The 21,219-nt window shown below is 45.0% G+C and overlaps 1 protein-coding gene across 1 annotated transcript in view; it reads right to left on the bottom strand.

The window, feature by feature from the left end:
* Positions 1 to 21,219, bottom strand: part of LOC138487919 (zinc finger protein 773-like) — a 160,631-nt gene that overhangs the window by 66,957 nt on the left and 72,455 nt on the right. The window contains exon 4 of the mRNA XM_069614545.1: positions 6,773 to 6,883. Coding sequence (XP_069470646.1) covers positions 6,773 to 6,883 — 111 coding nt within the window. The remainder of the gene's footprint in view (positions 1 to 6,772; positions 6,884 to 21,219) is intronic.

The following is a 21,219-nucleotide window of genomic DNA, read 5'->3' as shown; positions in this document are numbered from 1 at the left end:
ATAAGGTTTCCCTTAATCAATCCCAGGAGTGCCCTGTCGCCAGACTCGCCATATTCATCCTCCAGTCTCCTTACAGAGTCCTCCACTATTTCTAAGTATACCTGCCGTGGAGGCAATCATCATGCCGAGGAACCACACTTTAAATGATTCCCATACATTGGTGTACTTCACCACCGACCCCTCGTTAGTCTCGAAGGCGGCTTCCATTTCCGTTCTCAGGGCCTCGGCCAACGTGGTGTCCGTAAGTGCTGTCGGGGCCATTCTCCATTATGTCTGGGATTTCGTTTCCGCGGTCAACTGTACCTGGAGCACCACCGGCGAGTGATCCAACCAGGTGCGCGGTAGTATGGTGGAGCTACAGGATTTAATCAAACCATGTATATGTTATTAACCAGAAGTGGATTCTAGATAGTGCATCATGCACTGTGGAATAATATGTAAATTCTGTTTTGTCTGGGTGTTCCTCCCTCCAGGCGTCAATTAATGTGTATTGTGTCATAATCTTGTGTATTGTCTGGGCTGCTTTCATGTTTCCATGGTTTCTGGTGTTAGACCCATCCTTTGTAATGTCAAGAATTGTGTTGAAATCCGCCTCCACCCCCCATAACACTGGAACACCAAGCGTCTGCTCTATCAGTGCGGCTACGTGAATGTAGAATGCAGGGTCATCAATATTCGAGCCGTATGTGTTTACTAATGTTATTTGTGCGTTGTTAATGGTCCCTGCAACAATGACATATCTACCGTCAGGGTCTATGTGGGTAATCCCAACAAAGTTTATGGATTTATGTATTAATGTAATCACTCCTCTTGCCTGTGAGGAGTAACTAGTATAACACCTATGTTTACCCAATCTTGGAGCTGTTTGTCTGTGTGTTGCGTCCAACGCATGAGTCTCTTTCAACATCACTATGTTGGGTGAGTGTCGTTTCAAGTAAGCCCACACCTTCCTGACTTTTATCGGTTTATTTAGCCTGTGCACATTCCATGAGATCAATTTCATACTTTTAGTCATTGCTGTCTGTTGTACGTATCTTTACTTTAGCCAGGACAATGTACATTTTATATTTCTCAATTTGTCTGATCCACCCCTTCATCCACATGTAACTTTTCCCTCCACGTTTTTTACCCACAACCTTTGAGTCCCAATGGGCTCCGCTTACCACCCTTACCATCTGCCCCAACTTGATGTATTGTCCCACAAACCTTGGAAGCTCTGTGGCGCCTGCGTTGACCGCCATGTCCTCCCGTCTCAGTTCCAACGTGCCACATCTTCAATTCTATATTTTCCTTCTTGCGTGCCTAGTTTCCGCACTGCCCAACTGGATAGTAATTTCAATGATAGCGCCAGTTCAGTCATCCTCTTCATCTCGGTCCCCACCGTCTCCCGATGGGCCATTCGGTTCTCTATTCTGGTGAGGCAGGGGTGCAGGTATTGAAGCCTCCACATAGATGAGCGCCTCAGCCAAATTTTCAAAGAAATGAGCCCTTCCCCCATGCTGAATCCTTAATTCAGCAGGAAAGATCAGAGAGTATGACTCTCGACATGCTCTGAGGAGACGTTTAACCAGATTGTATGTTTTCCTTTGTGCCTGCACTCCAGCAGCAAAATCATCTGGGTAAATATGCATGTTGCTGGATTCATACAGCAGTGTCCCCATTTCTCTAGAAAGTTTTAGAATTGTGTCTCCATCTCTACAGTTCAGCAATCTTGCAATTATTGTACGCTGAGGCGCACCTAGACGCGGCAGGGGGGCAAGAGTCTGAAGCGCTCTACCAGGAATTGCAAAGAAAGCTTAGTGGGGTCCAATAACGTTTTAAGAAGGTTCTCCAGAAACTGATCCATTGGGCCTGAACAGGCCGCTTCAGGTACCCCCACCACACGGATGTTGTTGTACCTGGATCTTGATTCTAGGTCGTCACATTTATTCTTCATCCTGCTAAGTTCTGTTTTGATACATGCTATATCGCGATCATTGCGGTCGAGAGTGTCCTCTGTGGTACTGACCCTTGTTTCCATCTCATTGATATAACCACTCTCTTTCTGAGTTTCGCTTTCAGGGATCCCATTATGGAGACAATGGGGGTCATTACGACACTGGCGGTAGGGGGTTAACGGGGCCGGTAGAGCTGCCGGCCCCATTAACCCCCTACTGTCTCATTAAGAGGTCTCTTAGCGGGTCCCGCGGGCAGACCAGGATGCAAACAACGAGCCCGTCATTAACAGGCCCATTGTTGGCATCCTCCCCATTCCCATTGGCCCTATGGGGCCTCAAATGGGAATGGGGATGTACCGGGTCTGGGTTTCCTGAATGGGGAACTACTGGGCCCTCCAAGGTCGGAATGGCCCGGTATTTCCCCATTCAGGGAACATGGACCCAGTACCGGTATGGGGTAGCCATGCTGCAAATAGCAGCATGGCTACCTCCATGGTCGTAATGACCCCAATGTCATCAAGCTTTGCATCAATTGACATAAATCCGCTTTGCATGGTATTCAGAAGGTGATCCTCACGTGTGTTGCTGCTTTCCCCATTTTTGCCCCTGGCTTGTGCTTGGCAGGGTAGTTGTTTCTGGAGGCGGGGGGCGGTGAACGAATCCATGGGGCCCTTCTTATTGGCACCCTTTCTGGGAATGCAGAGATCCTGATCAGCAGCGCTGCAGTGCCACTGGCTTCTGACGCTGGTTCTGTGTTCACCGTACCTAGCAACAATCGGATTTGTATGCAAAGCAGTGTAGTTGGGCGAGTGTGCCACAGTGATCAGATTTGTGGACCTACTCTTTTCCCCACTATGATTCTATGATCGTTGCTGAGTGCTTCTCATGCACTTTGTACAGAGCTGTTGCCCGTCTGATGCATTATACTGTATATTGTTCTGGTTTCTGTGGTAGCTAGTGGCGGTGCCACAGATATCTGGCGTTCAGCTCTTTAGAGGTGGGTGTTGTCCGGATGGGCTGGATTCCTTTTCAGGGATGCCACTGCAGTGAGAGTATGTCCAGATCTCTTTCTCGATTTGAAGATATTATTAGGCCTTGTTGTCTGTATAAGGATGTTTTCCCACCTTGCCAGTGAGGATGTGATGGGATCTACATATGATGTTTCCTTCTCTGCTGGATTAGCTGGGATCCAATCAGTTGTTGCCCTCTAACAACTAGCGCAGAAAATGGTGCCGTTGTGATTCTGTGTACCATTTCCAGCAGACTTTGGGCCACCTCCCCAGTTTCCTTTGCCGTTATGGGTCTGCAAACAGTTGATGCGGTCAGCCCACTGTGGGTTTTATTCCTGCTGAGCAGATTGTGCCCCCAGCTCACGCAGACCCTACGGATCAACGTCATTAACTTATAACTCCTCACCCAATAGCAGTTTGGGCCGCCGGGGCTGCGCGCTGTGCCCTCCAATTGCTGATGGTTCCAATAGGAGTACACACTGTAATCCAGCATGTACGCTATGGTCAGTTGCAGCCACATCATGCACGTGTGCGCCTCACCCTCCCTTTCCAGCACAATGCACTATGCGTTATTTTTTAAATTGATGGTTCAAGGACCTGGGTACGAGAGGGCGTTGTCAAACGGCAGCTGGGCCAGAGTCTGGCAAGGCCGCAGTCGGGAGTGTGCCAGGGCCTCGACAGGATCCATATCCCCTGGTCGAGGGAGCATTGCCCGCTGTGTGCGCTGGTTCAATGTTCACGACTTTGTGTCTTGGGGCTCCCCAACGGCACCTCCAGCCCGCCTTCCTTGGGGGACAATTATTCATTCAGCACCTTAATTCCTGTCGGCTGCTTCCCTCTGTGGGATTAGGGTGGGGTCGCACTCATCGGGTCAGATCTCTCTGAGGGGGCCGTCACCTCCGCGCACTGCACCTTGCTGGTTCTCAGCATTACGCAGCGAAATGCAGCTGCGCACTGCCTCGTCTGTTACCAAGTGGGGCAGTGCTTCAGGGGACTCCACTAGCCCCAGAGAACTTGCTGGATCTGCAGGATCTGTGAAGGGCTCTGGTACGCTTGGCTCACGCCGCTCTGCCGCCTCTGTTGTAGCATTTGCAGTTCTCCGGTGCTAGGAATGCTTAGATCCAGCCTCACGTGGGTCCGGCTCACTAGTCTCAACGGGAGACAGCTCCTCCTCCAGTCAGGCCGTTTCCCGCTCCGCAGTCAGCTGGCACCACACCACTCTTTCGATGTAAAATTCTTTCGGTGCTATGCAGTGGCGAGGGCTCACAGTTGGACCACAGGCGCACGGTCCTGTCCTTCCACCAAATCTCTTCTCCGACTTGTTTTTTTTAGGCAAGTAAGAGGATTTATCAGTACAAGGATTGTAGATGGGGCTGAAGGCTCACGATCAGACAGCCATTACGATTGCCACTCATCCCTGATGGGTGCTCAACAGCACCCATCCCTGTTAGGGAGAATTCTCAGAAATGTGCCAATTCCCTTTACCTTAGAGACCTCCAGCAACTTTGCTGGATTTTGAGGACTTATTTTAACCTGGAGAGAGTGAGACCCTTTATCCCCACTCTCTCATGTATTTCAATGTGATTTTGTACCCTGTTCCCTTTGCTTGTGGAGTCTGACAAACTCCATAGGCATAATCTTTGTGCCACACAGCACCTTCAGTGGAGTGACGGAGGAAAGTCTTTCAGATTTCCCAAAGGTTTGATTACCTTCTCTAGGATAAACTACTGTTTCCCAGAGCAGTAAAGTGAAATTGACTTTACTTACATTTATAACTTTCTAGACCCAGCACACACTATCTTACAATAGTGTGCTGGAGGGGTATCCCCTTTGTCTAGGTTCTCATGAAACATGTCTATGTTGTTACCCTTTCCTCACTGAATGGCTGGTGGCAGTGGTTTACTTTTTACTACCATTATGGGATTTTACAGCGGCTGCGTTCGCAGCCATGGTAAAGCACCCATGGGTGCCATTTTTGTCAAAATGGCCCTGGTCTTTTTTTGCCATTTCATTGTGGAAAGGTCCTTCTTGAGATTTACTCTGCGTGCCAAACCAAGTTTGGTCCCTTTGTTCATTTTGCCTTTGGCGGGATTCACGAGTGAAGCCTGCCTCTGGCTCCAGGGTGTCTGGCGGGGGCAGGAAGCAAGGAAGGTGCCCAAAACTCCCTTTGCTTAGTCTCCTAGGAGACAGGAATGCACTCTTAGGTGATTGGCCGGCTGCCTGCCCGGCATGGACAGCCACCCTGCTGGGTGCCTGACAGCTAGACTGGATTGAATGGGAGCAAGCTGCATAAAAGGCTAGGCTTTTTGGTTTGGCAGGCAGAGTCGACCACTGGACGAAGGAATCTAAAGAAGAACTTGAAGAGGAGACCTTCTGCGCCTCCTGGACCATTGGTTTGCCTGGTGAAGCCCTGACTGGTAAATAAATGAATATTTTTTTACTCAAGAAACCCTGTGTGTCTGTGTAAGAGTTTATTTGAACACTTGTCACTGTGAATCTCTGTGTAACCCCTACAGCTCACATTGACCCCTCTTGAGATACGCCTGCCTACTCGGCCACACTACCAACCTGTGTAGTACAGACTTATAACCAAGGTTGGGTTCCTATTGCCAGGAGGTCAGGGTTGTTGTAGTGCCCCCAAAGGGTACTGCATACAATCTTGCCTAACAGTTATGTAAGTATACTTTTATAAACCACAGCAGATACCCAAAGGTGACTACGCGCTATGAGAAATATAATAGGACACAATACATCAGAGATTACGTCAAGAGAATGGGATCATGATTCTAAGAAGTCATAATTTAATAATTTAAGGTTTATTGAAAATAAATGTTTTCCGAAGGTTAAAAGGCTTGGTTCCGATGTATTGGCAAGAGCTATTTATACAATGTATAATGTTAAATTACCTGTTGCTTATGCATCTGCATCGCAATCAGTTCCGTTTTATTACTTGATTGCTTTAGCTGATTTTGAGACATTGGGCCTCATTACGCGTTTGGAGGTAGCCATGCCCTTAATAAGGGCATGGCTACCTCCAAACTCAGGTACAGGTTCCTTGAATGAGGAATTACTGGGCCATTCCAACCTTGGAGGGCCCAGTAATTCCTCATTCAATGTACCCATCCACATTCCCATTCGAGCCCCCATAGGGCTCAATGGGAATGGGGAGGGAGCCAACAACGGGCCTGTTAATAACGGGCCCGTTGTTAACTCCCTGGTCCCCTCACGGGACCCGCAAAGGATGTCTGGTCTGACCAGACGTCCAGAGCGGGTCCTGCAAGGGAACCTCGTAATAGGGCAGAATGGGTTTAACGGCACCGGCACCTTTACCGGCGCCGTTAAACCCATTCCGCCGAGGTCGTAATGAGGTCTATTACTATCATACATACTTTCTTTGCCTCTCTATTTTACTGCTGTTATATCTCCGTGCTGGGCTGTAATTTTATTACTTATTTGTGATTGCATTGTATACACTTTGTCATTATGAACTATTGGTTGTTTACTTATTTATTGGTTCATATTCTAATACTTTAATAAAATTTATTAAAACAGAAAAAAAAGGCTTGGTTCTTTGCCAATTAAATAAGAACGCTGTATAGAAAAAGGTTTCATAATCTTTCATTGCCACTGGTCATGTTCTCTCTTCCATTAGACCGTGAAAATATATACACTGTACACAAAAACGTGTAATTCTTTCTGCAAGCAATACTGCAGTAAGTATGTGGAGGCCATGATGCACCTTAAAGATTAGGCAATTGGCACCCAAATATACAAAATTGAATAAAAATGCACATTTAAAATTAAATAAAAGCACACTCTACTCACCCATGGGAGTGTTGCTCTTTTCTTCTCCCTCAAAGTCCTTATGTTTGGTGGCATTTTTTTCTCCCTCTTTTTTAATGCTGATGGAAACTACGTGCGTGATGTCCGCTACACCTGCATGAAAGGAAACGCCTTGCAATTAAGTGAAGTGGTAGCGTGAAAATCATGTTTGAAAAATAGGACCCGAATTTGGCTACTTTTATAAAGTAGAGTGGTGGGAAAGGGTTATAATATTTTTTAAAAATTAAAGAAGGGGCTAGCATGTAGAAGGGGCCTGGGGTTATGGTGGTATCCCCCCCCTCCAACTCCCAATAAGAGAGAGATCGGAAACAAAACGGATTGGCCAAAAACGGGAAAATTCGGACAATGTATTGAGAAAGGCATTTAAAAATAAAATACTATATTGCAGTTATGTCATGTATTGATGGAGAAAACATTCAACCTACTAACAATGATAACCCCATTTCTGGACATTTGAACTGGGGGCCTCGTTATGATTTTGGCAGTCACTTGGTGGTAAATTATCACCAAACTTTATTGTTGTTACCGCCACTTGTTCCTGCACAATTACTGTGGGATTACAAGTGGTGGTAGGCAGTGCAAGTCCCCATTTTTGGAATCCATAGGACTCCATGGGGATTTCGGCAGAGTTACCACCAGTGATCTTTGTGCCGATTTTGCTGATTTTTGGCGGTAAAGGGGAGGATTTACCTTCTTGCGGTGCGGTAATGTGTCGATAATGAAATTACTGGCAAATTATGGCCGTTTTTACCTGCACCGCCGTACTTGTAATGAGGCACAGTATTTCCGCTTATCTTGGTCTGGCACAAAAGGTACAATGGATTACCACAGCAAAAATACTACATGTAATGTGATATTTAATTTTCAGACTTCCAAGGAATAGAGCTGATATCAAACACGTAAACAGGGCAATGTCACCTCCATAACGTAACTCGCAGACTGCCCGAAGTGTAATCAAAACAGGTCCCTTTTACTACGCTCACGAGCCGCCACCCTATGCCTCTACTGGCATCTATATTAGTACATTTAAATGTTTATTTTTGTCGAAACTGCCAGATAAACACCAGTGTAGAGCACAGAGAGGCTTTAGAGGTGTATACCATTCACAGAGGTAGAGTCCTGGACTAAGGCACAGAACAGAGGAAATTGCTGCCGCAGAAAATGCTCACCTTGATGCAGAACAGTGGAAAACGAACACAGATGTCTTAAAAAATGACAAAGAACCTTCATACCTAAAACACCCAGGATGGCATATTATAACAAACGCGCTGCTTTTAGGTGACCCATTTTTGGAAATGAGCAGGTCACTTATTCTCAATGTCATCTGTACATTTCTAGGGGGTGTGTGCTGCAGGGCAAATGATGCACTGGCCAGCCCCCTTGATTACGTTACTCTCGGAGTTGTCAGAAAAACGTCGACCCCCGTTTGCTGGATAGAAAAGTAACTGGAAAACACTGTTACTGTCACACTTAATGGACCATAGGCTTAGGAAATGCACCGTCATGCAACGTGCAACCTTAGCTTACTTTCATACCAAACCGGTGCAGGGAGAAGTATTTTCCGCGCCTTTTGAATCGTATCCCACTTGTTCATTTTGGATGCACTTTAAAATGTGCAGATTGCCCCTTGGTTGGAGCAAAGGGGTAAAAACAGGCCTCATAATGTGCACCTCAAAGATGGTCACATCCCGATGTGCAATGTGAATTTAAGTTGCACCTTTTTTGGAGCAAGCGACATGATGGCCCTTGCATAACTCATAACTTGCACCCCACAAAAAAAGATTTTGAGAATCTGCTCCATGATCTCCGAAACCGTGCTTCACGTGGCTGGTGGGGTTTTCCAACGTCTTTCTGAGAGCACCCAACAGCTTTTACGAAATTAGCCTGCAAAAAGGAGACCCCTTAAATTTCTGTCGACATGCACAGAGAATGTTCACGTTTGTCTAAAAAGGTGTGCTGCAACTGGATGGAATTTCAAGCTTAGTAGCCACATTGACTCTATGGTCAGGCTGGAGGCCATCTCGGGCACGCAAAGACAACCGCCAGGCATGCCAAGTTTCTCCAGAAAGCAGGAGAAAGGATTTTCCCCATACGATTCCATTGGGGTTTAAATACATTTTATTAGGTGGGAGCGAGTGCTGGTGTTTGTCTCCCTCTGCTGGACACTCCCGTGAGTTTATTCGATTTATTTATAGATTTATAGGGCACCGCAGGCATCAGGGCACCAACATAAAGACACAGGACAACATAGAAATAAACCGGACACAGAAGAAAAGGTGAGAATAGGACTCTCACAAATGCTCACTTAAATAGGAATGTCTTCAAAGCACGGTCAAACTTTTTTCTTTCGAGTCTCAACGCAGTCGGGAGAGTGGTCCAGAGCTTAGTAGCTCCAGCGGGAAATGATCTGTGCAATCCATTGGTCTGTTTGTAGGTTACACACTTAATCTGACCCTGGTTACCGGGACGCAAGGCCCTGCTGGGGGCGTATGGGTGTACCAGTGACTTTAGATGGAGAGGAGCAACTCCCAAAAGGCAGTGGTGTACTAGTGTGGCGGCTTTAAAATCAGTCCGATCCACTCGAGATCGCTTCTTCTGGCCGAAATGTGCTCACCTCTTGTTATATTCGCGGGAGACTTGGCAGGTCTGATTTGGGAAGGCTGATGAATTCGAACATTTATGTAAAAAAAGAACCTGAGTCGTGCGAGGGCAATTTTAATTTGTAATATTTTAGAACATCTGTGCTCTCAATACATGTGCCTCATGAGTATGCGATTTGTGCATAACACCAGCCATAGGAATGGCAGGCGCATCTAAATTCAAAACGAAAGATAGCCACAATACAGCATTCAAATCAAATAATACAGTTATCCTGGTCCACAACGATCAGTGAGCTTCGAAATTCATGTTGGAAATGAAGGAGCAGGAGGAGTAAGCAATAGGCAGAGCCTCGCATCAGGAAAAATACTGCACAGTCCAACGGCCGAGAGTCTGAACTTTGATATCAAACAGTAAAGTATGTAAGTGGCTGAATTGTACAAAGAATGAAAATAATTATTTAAAAAGTGTACAGACTTGCATAACCAGTACCAAAACTGTGCTCTTATGCGAATAACCCAACAAAGCGTTAATGCCACACAAGTATGATTGTATGGAACCAGTTAGCCCGCAAATCAAAACTAGCTCTTGGCAGTTGTTCGTGTCACGCTAACGAGGCTCTTCTAGGCTATAAGCAGGTGCGAAATGGCTCCCAAAAATGTCCAACCTTGATTTGAAGCAAGTTGAGTCTTCAACACAACTAGGAAGTGTACAGATATTGTGCGGCAGATACAGCAATGTTCCTTTAGTTCCTGCCTCACAACACTCTCGTTGAATTTGTAAAATATTTTGCCAGCACGCAATAGCCTAGCGCTTTCTTCTCCCTCATGAACAATGTTACCGGGTTGATCTTTACTAGACATATTTAAAAGCATGCATCTTCCCACAATCGCCTACTCATGCTGGCTTAGTGGGCTTACATCCCATTGCTTAGTGACAGTAATGTAGCTTATCAAGGACTTCTTCAAACACAGAGCAATGTCCCTGTGAACTTCAGAAAGACAGATTTTCTAACAGAGGCGACGTGTCCTTTTCTTTTAATTTCAGATATGAACATGGGTAGATGACAAGTCTGGTGAACAGACAGTTTTTGTCCACGGAACTGCAATCACGTTTACTTTATTCTCCGACACTGGCAAATATCCCTCCTTGGTCATTCTGTTGATTTCAAGCTTTGCTTGCAAGGCTACTGCCATCTTTATTTTGGATATAGTAACCAAACACAGGCCAACGCATCACATGCTATCATTTTAGCACATCACAGGAAGTGGAAAGGGAAAATGGAAGTTACTTCCCTGCACTGACGTGTCAACAAATCACATGATAAATATGGAGATAGAAACTAGACAGAGACATTCCTTATGACAGATTACAAAATGAAAGGAGATAAAAATTAATGTATTGGTGTTTTTACTTCCTAAACATACATTTAGTGTCCCTCATCCCGATGTCCGGATTAGCCCTCAGATTACCAGAATATTACCTGGTGAGGCAGAGATCCACTGCAATTAATTTTAAATGGAGGTACCATTCAACTGTTTAAATTTAATTAAGATGGGCAGCTTAGGGTGAAAGAGAGCTAGGGCATCAAGTCCTCAATGCAAGTTGGGTGGTTGTTATAAATAGGACTGGACATCCCCACACAAAGACCAGCCATGAACCTCTTGATAGAAAAGTCACGGTCGTTTATTCCAAAAATGTACAGTTCAAGTTACTCTTGGTTTATATACATAGAGAACGAGAGATCACTCCACCAGCCACCGTCAATCCTGCAGCTCAGGCACCAAATGGGACACATTCAGAGCACTCACACGCACAGCACTATGCACATTTTCCATGGCTGTCAGTCATACTCCTGCATAAACATTGCATTAGGAAACATGGATGGTTAGCAGCATAGGACGACATTTGACCAGTCAAAAAAGTGGTATTTAGTGGCATTCGGAAATCCCCGCCTGTTGTACTGTTCCACCTAATTATGGGTTTTGGTACTCAAACCAAAACATCTGCCTGCTTATTGCTTGAGGTATGGCAGTAATGGTGCATGTGGAATTACGGCATGCAACATCATCACTACTCCGCATTGACGTGCTATGGGACTTTAGAACACGGAGTAACAAGATTGAGCATAAATCCACCTAAGAGAGCGTCTCGTGGCAGACGGTTTTGTACAAAAAGACTGTATCTAAACGGTTGCATGTACAAAACGTTCTACAAATGCTAGCACCAAAAGTTCAAACGTTTGATGCTAGCATTGCAGGTAAGTCAAAAAAAAAAAAAAAGAAAACAGAAAAAAAAAAAAACACAGGGGCTGCGGGGTTGTCCCCCCAACAATCCGCCCACTATACTGTGTGGTATAGTGAGAGGGATGATGAGACTGAACCCTGCCGCTCGCACTTCCTGCCTAGCCCATGCACAATCAGAGACAAGGAGTGTGTGTCATGCGCATGCGCGAACGATCAGAGGCTCGACCTGGTCGTTCGCGCTATGCGCACGATGCACAAATACATGGACCCGAGCATTCAACACACAGAAACTCGCGGACTGGAGAGCGCTACTCTCCCTCTGGATACCAGAGGACTCCAATGCGGGCCCCCCCTTTTTCGTCCGCGGAGGTAAGACATATACTTTCTTCTGAACCCACAGAGAAAGCTTACAATTGCCTCAAAATTGCCCGAACCCGTTGTTAAAGGGAACTTTGGGATAGCAATAGCATTTTTTATCTAGCAACCAGTGGTTAAGTAGCAATTTAGGATGGTAGGGTGGATGATTCTGCTCAGCCATGCAGACTAAAAATTGCAATATAGGAACACATTTGAGTTTAACTGTGTTAGTGATATCCAGAACCTGTAATGGAACACTTATTAAATCCACTCCCCCCTCCTTTTGTCTTTACTTTAGAAATTATTCTTCTGTACGAGTTCGCTTGAGGTGGTACTTACCACATACACAGTTGGCACCCGCACAGGCGGATCCACGCACATGGGTGTGCGCAAAGTCTGAAAAGAGAGGTTCTACAAGCACTAAAGAGGTGCGTCTCATGTAATTTGTATAGTTGGAATTATTGTCATTTGGTCAGTTAAACAAGATTAATAATAGAATTTTTTCTATACTTCGGTACTCTAGGAATTGAAAACACGAACACATATATGCTTGGAACAAGTAGTATCATTGGCCCTGAAGATGGACTGTTGTAAAGTGCGAAACGCGTTGGCAAGACATTGAAAAATGCTGATGCTATTTTGGATTGGTGACCACAAACCAAAGAACCTTATTATTCTTTATTCTCCTATTTCTCTTGTTACAATCTGAAAGAGACATTGCAAATAGATGTTAAGGGTCTAAAATAAGTGCCTCGCATCTAAGGCCCAACCCAACAAGCACCCCCTAGATACTTGGGACGTGATATTGTCCACAAGTCAAAGTAAGGGGGAGAACATGCCCTCAACGTTATGTTATGTCTGAAGTAAGAATCGTTGGCTCATATTTTAAATTGAAACGCTGTAAAACAAGGCTTGTGATGTAAACTTGCTACGCTTTACTTTCCCTTTTGACTCCTTCTTTGATTGTAAAAATGTTCACAAAAAAACTGTAGATTTCAATTGATTAAAAAGTTTTCTTTAACTTTTGACTTTTGTTTAAAATTGTGTCACGTAATTAGCCTGATGGAAATTGTTTTGACTTGTGAATTTATATACCTTTGAATCTAATTAACTGTCAAACAGACAATATTCAGAAAAATCACATTATAAATTGGGGTTAGCCATTTGCCCTGACTTCCCCCTACTCTAGTACTTTAACCCCTGACCTAGAGAAATTATAATATACAGAGACTACGAATAACAAGCGGTGGGCCCGACCCTAGACCCAATAGGCTTGTCATATTTATTTATTTTGGGATTGAATTCCCTCTGGAGTGCACCAAGGGTTGGCAGGTAGCAATATTTGCCTTTCTCCTCAATTGTTGCGGGGGACACCCCTGCAGCACACGCGAAAAAAGGGGGCTGCGGCAGTGTCCCCCGCAACACCCCGATCACTATACTTAACAGTATAGTGAGCGGGGGTTGTGGGGGAAACCCCTGCAGCCCCCCGTAAAAGTTAAAAAAAAAAAAAAGAAAAGGACCCTGCAGCATCAGTTCCCGGTCACGGAAGTGAAAGGGTACTGGCGCTGCAGGGACCCAGCGTGAAGAGAAGGTAAGTGGGGCTTGTTTATGTTGGGGGTGTGTGGAGGGTGTGGGTGGGGGGTGTGTCATGGGTGTGTTGTTGGTGTGGGTATTTACGTATGTTCGCATGATAAAGATGCAAACTTTTGGTAGTTCGCAACTTTCTTATGCGAACATTCCGGCCACTGCAAATTCAACTGCGGTCGGATCACGTGGATTTGTGATAGACAACGAGAAGCCAAGAACCAAGGAGAGAACCTCAAACTACAAGCACCAGGAGACAAGAAAGAAGTGGAAATTTCCACTTTAAACCTCTCCAAGCTTGCGAGTGACAGAACAACGTTGAAAAAGCCCAAGAGGAAAATGGGATTCAAACATATTTTAAACCCCAGAGATGTATGTAAAGAGAGGTATTCTGTGGATACTTTGCATACTCTCCATGAAGAAGCACTGGTGAGACATTTTTTTTGTTTTTTTATCCATGTAGTGAAGCCATCCTGTTTTTTTCTGGTTTCCTAAGTTTTCCCACTCTTGTATATATCTTGTATAAATAAAATCCTAATAAAGCTTGGTGCATATCTTACACATATCAGTCTCGCAGTGATCCTTCCTGGTGTTGTGACAATCCGGTGCTCTTTTTGTTAGGTCAGAACTTTATCAAATAACTGACTCAGCAATATGGAACCATGAAAAGATTTCCTACAGGTTAAGAGATTGCTTACAGAAAAAAAACGGATCTTACTTTGGTACAATACAAAAAAAAATAAAACATATTTGAAATAGGATTACAATAACTGGTAAATATTCAGGCCAAAAAAGATTCTACTTTTAGTGAACACTTTTGGCTAGTGATGTAACATCTCAATCTAAGCGCCTACTAAATGCTAGACTGGAAAAACACTGGGTATTATACTAATACTATAGTTGGGTTGGGTATATGACCGAAAGGCACAGGGATTGCTCTACCATTAACACAATTTATAATATTACTTTAGCGCAACATCACCATTCAACGTGGTCAGGCTTATTTAACGAATAAGAAGATACCAGGAAAGTCATTACCAAACGTAAAAAAAGAGACAGAGCTCTATATCTTTACGATTTGTCTTTTTGGGCAGATGTTTTCTGCATTGTATATGACCATATAAATGAAAAGGAACTAACAGTAACATACACAACTTTAAACTTAAGACCCATCTACCAAAAAAGAATTCTAGGGATGACCCAAAAATTCACATGCAGTGACTAGTACAGTATTAGCATCTATATTCTTAAAGGAATTAGAATCCTTGAGTTGTGAATGTAACATCTTACCTATGCAACAAATGGGCTTTTGTAAGGGGTGGGTACCACAGTGAATTAGCTAATGTTTAATGTTCTTGAACATCCAGTCTTAAACAGTGAAAGCAATTGCATTTATGTGACTAACAAAAGTGTAGATGGTCATTTATTATAGAGGAAGCTACTACATTGGGGTCTGCAAGAAGGTATCCTTTAAAGGAATCATTTTGTTGCACACAAATGCAGCAGTAAAAATAAGGCTCTACTATGAATTCCTGACCGATAAAAACACTAGGGATCTATATAATGGGCGTGGGTGCTAGCCCTTTTTTATGTTATGTTTGGTTATCTTATTTTGCATTTATATAGCGCTCTATATATATCATTGGTATGACCTCAAAGCGCTGGTCGGTTGAACGTCTTGGGACCACAGTCCAGGTTAGTAGAGAGGATTAGAGTCATAGGGTGCTTGGGTGCAGCAGTTATGTGTTCTGCTGATGTAGTAGCATTATGCTAGCTACATCCTAACCTTAGGTGTGGCGGTGGAAAGGTCAGTTGAATGTGTGCAGTCTGGAGGGTGGACACCCAGACTGGGTTCTGGCTGCGTTAGGCCTGTAGGACGCTTATGTGAGCAGCTAGGCCGGTATGTCATGGGATATAGCTGCGTATTATTAGAGTGATGAGGTGTTTATGGGGCAGTGTTCGTATGTGAGCAGCTAGGCCAAATTTATCGAGGGTGTAGCAGTACTCGGAGTGATGTTGTAGAGAGTAAGCATGGTAATATGATATGGTGTGATATGATAGTTCATCCACAAAGCTAATATGCTTTGTGGATGGGCACAAAGGGGAGACAGAGGTAGAGGGATACATAGCGACATCATGGTGACAGGGTACACAGTGAGACACGGGTACAGTGGGATATCCAGGGGCATCACAGGGAAGGGCAATACAGAGGCAACACAGCGACACACGGGCACAAGGGGCTCAGGGAGACAGAGGGTTGGGCTTACAGCGACAGGACAGGGGTAGAGGGATACATAGCGATGTCAAGGGGAACAGGGAGGCAGGGTACACAGTGAGACATATACATACGGGTATACAGATGACATCACAGGGACTAGAGGGGAGGGCAATACAGATGGATACATAGTGACAGTACGGGAGAACGGTATACAGCGACACGCGGGGCGGCACAGCGATGTCACAGGACTAGAGGACTAGACCAGTTGCTGAACAGGGAATTGGGAGGAGTTTTCATCCAAGGAGGTCATTAATCTGGGATACAGTGGTCAAATATCTGAGTTGATGGTTGTGTTCTTGGTGACAGCTGATCAACTGAATCCACATCAGGCAGCAGCTGATGAAACATCACCCACTCGACGATCAAAATTGTGCTATTTTAATCTGATATTCTGACTTGCCTATACGACCTGGGCACAGGCTGCCTAATTTGCAGAGGTGAGCAAGCATTCTGCTTAAAGTATCCCACTTTCATAGGGGAGATTACATGATCTGCTCGATAATTCTGTCCATAGCATGCCTGCTTTGAAAATGGCCGCCATCCCCTATGGAGTAAAAAAAGAGGCTGTTTATACGTTGCTAGGCAATGCCAGCCCTTTTCACCCACAACCACCCGCCGGCAGGCGGAAGCTGGCCTGTCCTTGCTAAGGCCCGGATCGACATGGCCCTGTTCTGCGCATTGGAGCGCAGCATGGCCTACCCCCTTTTCCTGGCTACTAAAAAGTTACAACATTACTAATCCGACCCTACCGCTCACCATCGCACCTGATCCCTAAGACTACACTTGCATGACCCAGATCTGAAAAGTTCACAGCTTCCTATACTCGCTGAATACCCAGTCGGCTAGTTTATACACCTGATCTAATTGCCACCGCTATCTGCTAGTTGTGCCCAGCGGCAAATGCGTTATAGTTGAGCATACACATCTGCTCCCATCATGATTTGAGCCGCCCTGCGCACGTAACGCAACCGTGGACAACTGCCTTTAGCACAAACCTGCGCCAATAATAGTCCAAGGCACCATGTACTGAACACAGACTTTCTTGCTGCTAACACATGCAGTATCTGAATGCCCCTGAATGGCATCCATTGTACTATACGCCCATGACCACCTCACCGTAATTACTTGACCTTTGATTGTCATCTTTGTAAGGATATACTTACTGACTGCATCACGGTGTCTATGTGTCTATAACCTCTTCACTACGAACATATGCATATTGATTGTTGCACTGTCATTACATGCCTTGGACTACCTCACCTGCTTACTTGCCTAGATAATTGATTCCCCCATCTTAGTTAATGCTGGACTAGCCCACCTTGTGAATTGCTTTTGCCTGCACTGTTAGACCAGCCTATTACGATATTTTGCGCCAGTCTGCACGGTGGATTCCCCATCTTTGCTAATGCTGGACTAGCCTACCACGTTAGCTGGACTAGCCTACCACTTTAACTGCTCTAGCGTACCACGTTAATCGTCCTAGCTTGTACTATTTGCTCAGTACTTCCTAGTTTGCACTCCTCCATCCATGCCAGTATTGGACTAGTCTACTTGGCCAATACTACCACTACTAAAATCCCTATCGTAACATGATTATTACAGTTTATAACCTCTGTGCCCTTAGCATTCTATTTATATTTAACCTCCTAGTGAGTCTAGCTCAACCCTTTCTACCTAACCCACGAGCCCCTCTAAGTCTGACCAAAATGTCGACAGGTTCACCTACCATTGGACAAGTCAGCTATTCCACACTTGGCCCATTCCCAAGTAATCCTTGTACTCTAGGTTCCAGGAACTCCAGACTCTGCGGCAGATTAACCAAACATTTCAAACCCCTCACCAGATCTTTGCCCATGGCAAACAAGAAAACCAACGTTTCTATCAGCCAGAAGGCCATCAGTGCTAACCCCATCATTATCAGCCCATGCCTTGACGCTACCACAAAGCACCACAATGCGTACAAACTCAAGAACGCAGACTCAACCACCACCTCTACCCATGACACGGCCACCACCATTGCCCACCCTCTCAAAGGAGCCCTAATAAACGCTAGGTCCCTGGTTGCTCATGCTACAGACATCTCCGATCTGATATTGGCAGACAATCTGGATTTTCTCGCCATCACCGCACAAAGTGGCAGGACCTATGCTATCGCTAGCAGTCCCTGACGGCTACACAATACTCAGACTGGACAGAGAAAAGACATGAGGCAGAGGTATTGCCATTATCTCCAAATCCAGCCTCTTCATGAGACTCTGTCCCTCCCAAATTCCCCAATCCTGTGAAATTCTTACAGTTAAACTTCCATTAGCCAACTCCCAGACCCTTATTATTCACTTAATCTATAGACCTACCGGCCCAATCGGGACGTTTGAGGAGGACATTTACACCTTACTCTCCAATAATCTCAAAACCACCTCCCAATTACTACTCTTAGGTGACTTCAACCTGGGTTTCAACAACCCACTAGACAAATATGCCACAGCCACTGGCAACATTCTGTCTGAAGGTGGCCTATCCCAAAACATTTGCGAACCGACTCATAACAGAGGGCGAACTCTCGAGTGGGTGGCTGACTACAACTGCACTTCCAACATTGCTTCCATTTCCCCACAACCCTGGATGGACCACTTCCTCCTGTCTTTTGCACTCTCAACTTCTAGACCACTCCCACTAGTTACCCCTACTGCCCCACCTTGCCTAACAAGAAACAACAAGAGCATCACAGTGGACAAAGTGATCCCTGCTATCCTCCCCACCCTTAACTCGCTTGCTGAAAACCTAGATCGAGGAACGCTTGTTAACGAGTACAATAAAATTATGCTAACCACGCTCAACATTATTTCCCCCCATGAAACTCAGAGCTAGCAAGCTCAAAACTCACCTGAACAAGTGGTTCACCCCACAATTAAAGGACTTTCGCCAACTAAAGAGGAGTTGTGAAACCTCCTGGAGATTACTCCCGTCAGAAGCTAACAGAACCAAATTAACAAAAATTTCATCCCAATATAAAAAGGAGATCTGCCTGGCCAAACATAATTCCTACAATAAACGCATCTCCAATGCTAACTCTAGTATGAAGGACTTATTTACCATCCTAAAGGAATCAGAGTCTCCCATCCCTACTCTGACATCTGCACTAAACACAAAACTTGGTGTTCAGATATACAACAGGCACTTTCTAACAAAGTAACTACCCTCCAAAATAAAATAGCCTTAAAAAAAAGCCTCCCTTAATTCTCTATCTCATCCAAACAACATTACGCCCAACCTCCCCCTTAAGGACACATTATCCGACTCCCCTGCCCGATTCAAGTTTACTAAAACATCCACTCTTGAGGTTGAAAAAGTTATTCTCTCACTCAAGCGTTCCAACTGCCAGGGTGACCAGCCCAGCTCATAAAGGATGCTGCAAGAGATCTTGCCCCTTTTATTTCCAAACTGATCAATGTCTCATTTGCTTACGGCATCCTACTCATCAATCTGGCTCTACCATTGACCTCATCTTTACTTCCCCTCTCATTGCCTCCCCTGTATCCTCCCTTCCCACCTACTTGTCTGATCACCCTCTACTTTCTTTTTCCCTCTCCCTTCCCTCCTCCTCCTCCTCCTTCCTCCACTTCGTTCTTCCGGCGTGACCTATGTGGCTTTAACCCCTCTCTTTCTTACATCCCTCTCCTCTTTCCTTCCCCCCCATTTCCCATTTCTCCTCTCTCTCCGCCTCTGAGGCCTCCTCCATCTTAACTTCTTCTCTCTCTTCTTCTCTCGATCTTCTCTACCCCCCTCTCTACCCCCTCTCCTCATTTTCTCCCATCTCACCGTGATGCTCAACCTTGGCTTTCTTCGCATCTCTCCTCCATGCGCCGCCTCCTTAGGCGCCTCGAACGTCAATGGCTCAAACACCCAACCCCTGCTAACCAATCTGCCTACTTCTCCTATCATTCCCTCTACGACTCATGCCTCAATTTCGCTAAACGCACCTACTTCTCTGACCTTCTCCAGTCTCAATCCTCCCACCCTCATCGCATTTTTCAAACCTTAGCCCGTCTTCTCTCTCCTACTCCTGATCCCTCCACCGCCTCTTCTCTCTCTGCTACTGATCTTGCCTCCTTTTCCAACAAAGTCCTCAACCTTCATCAAACCATTCTCTCTTTCTCCTCCTACTCTCCTTCTTCTCTCCTCCTACTCTCCTCCTACCCTTTCTATATCCTCCTTTTCTCCCGTCACTCATTCTGATGTCACCCTCCTCCTCACCAATACTCATCCCACTGCTTCCCCTGCTGACCCCACTCCTACCCCCATCATCCCTAAAATGTACCCCCTCCTGATACCTTACCTTACCTCCTTCAACATCTGTCTCTCAACTTCCACTTTTAAATTCCACTTTTCCTACCCCTTTAAACGGTTTATAGTCATAATATCGAAAAAAGAACGTTGAAATACAAAAATGTCAAAAAAAAATGTCGAAAACAAATAAATCGAAAACCTATACGTATAATAGAAAGTCATTTTTTCGAGAAAAAAAATATTGAAAATAAAATCGAACAACAAAGGTAATATGCCAATGCAAAGTGCCATCAGTAGTTCCATTCAAATGGGGGGTGGGGGTACGCTCTTCTCTCTTTCCTCGCTCACCCTGCCCCTCCACACGCCCTCCTCACATCTGCAATGTTGTAAATTGTTCTTTAACTGTTTTCATGTTATGATTCATTTACCATCTCATGCTTGTTGTATTTTGCATGTTCTTATGTAAAGCACTTTGGATTAAAGGGCTATATAACTTCAATAAATACAATAAATACAAATACACTACAAATCCCCACCAACCTCAAACAATCCTGGGTGCTCCGATTGCTAAAAAAAGCAAACCCTTGATCCACTCATACCCACCAACTACCGTCCCATCACGACAGTACCTTTTCTGTTAAAAATACTTGACAAGGTTGCCTACCTTCAAATCCAAAAATATTTGGAACCCCACAAACTTTTAGGAGCGCGACAATCAGGCTTCCGCCCCCAACACGGAACGGAGACCGCCCTTATAGACCTGAAGACACAAGTCGATGAGCTAAGAGACAAAGGCAAAACACTTGTAAGCTCATTAGAACTGGCAAACCCTTTCTTTTTGATGACAACTGTATTATCCTGGCCAGAGATCTCATACTCTCTAGGCTAGACTATCGCAATGCCCTTCACATCGGTTCCAACAAATCGATCATCCAGAGGATACAAATCCTCAAAATCAATGTTCTAAGAGCGGCTCTTGGGGTGGCTAGAAGATCACACATCTGTGATTAGGCGTCAAAATAATTGGCTCTCAACTTACAACAAAATCCAGCTAAAAACTGCATTCCTTACCCATAAAG

This window comes from Ambystoma mexicanum, chromosome 9, assembly GCF_040938575.1.
Source record: "Ambystoma mexicanum isolate Mex_15411 chromosome 9, UKY_AmexF1_1, whole genome shotgun sequence".
Classification (NCBI taxonomy): Eukaryota; Metazoa; Chordata; class Amphibia; order Caudata; family Ambystomatidae; genus Ambystoma; species Ambystoma mexicanum.
This window is presented reverse-complemented; position numbering and strand designations above follow the sequence as displayed.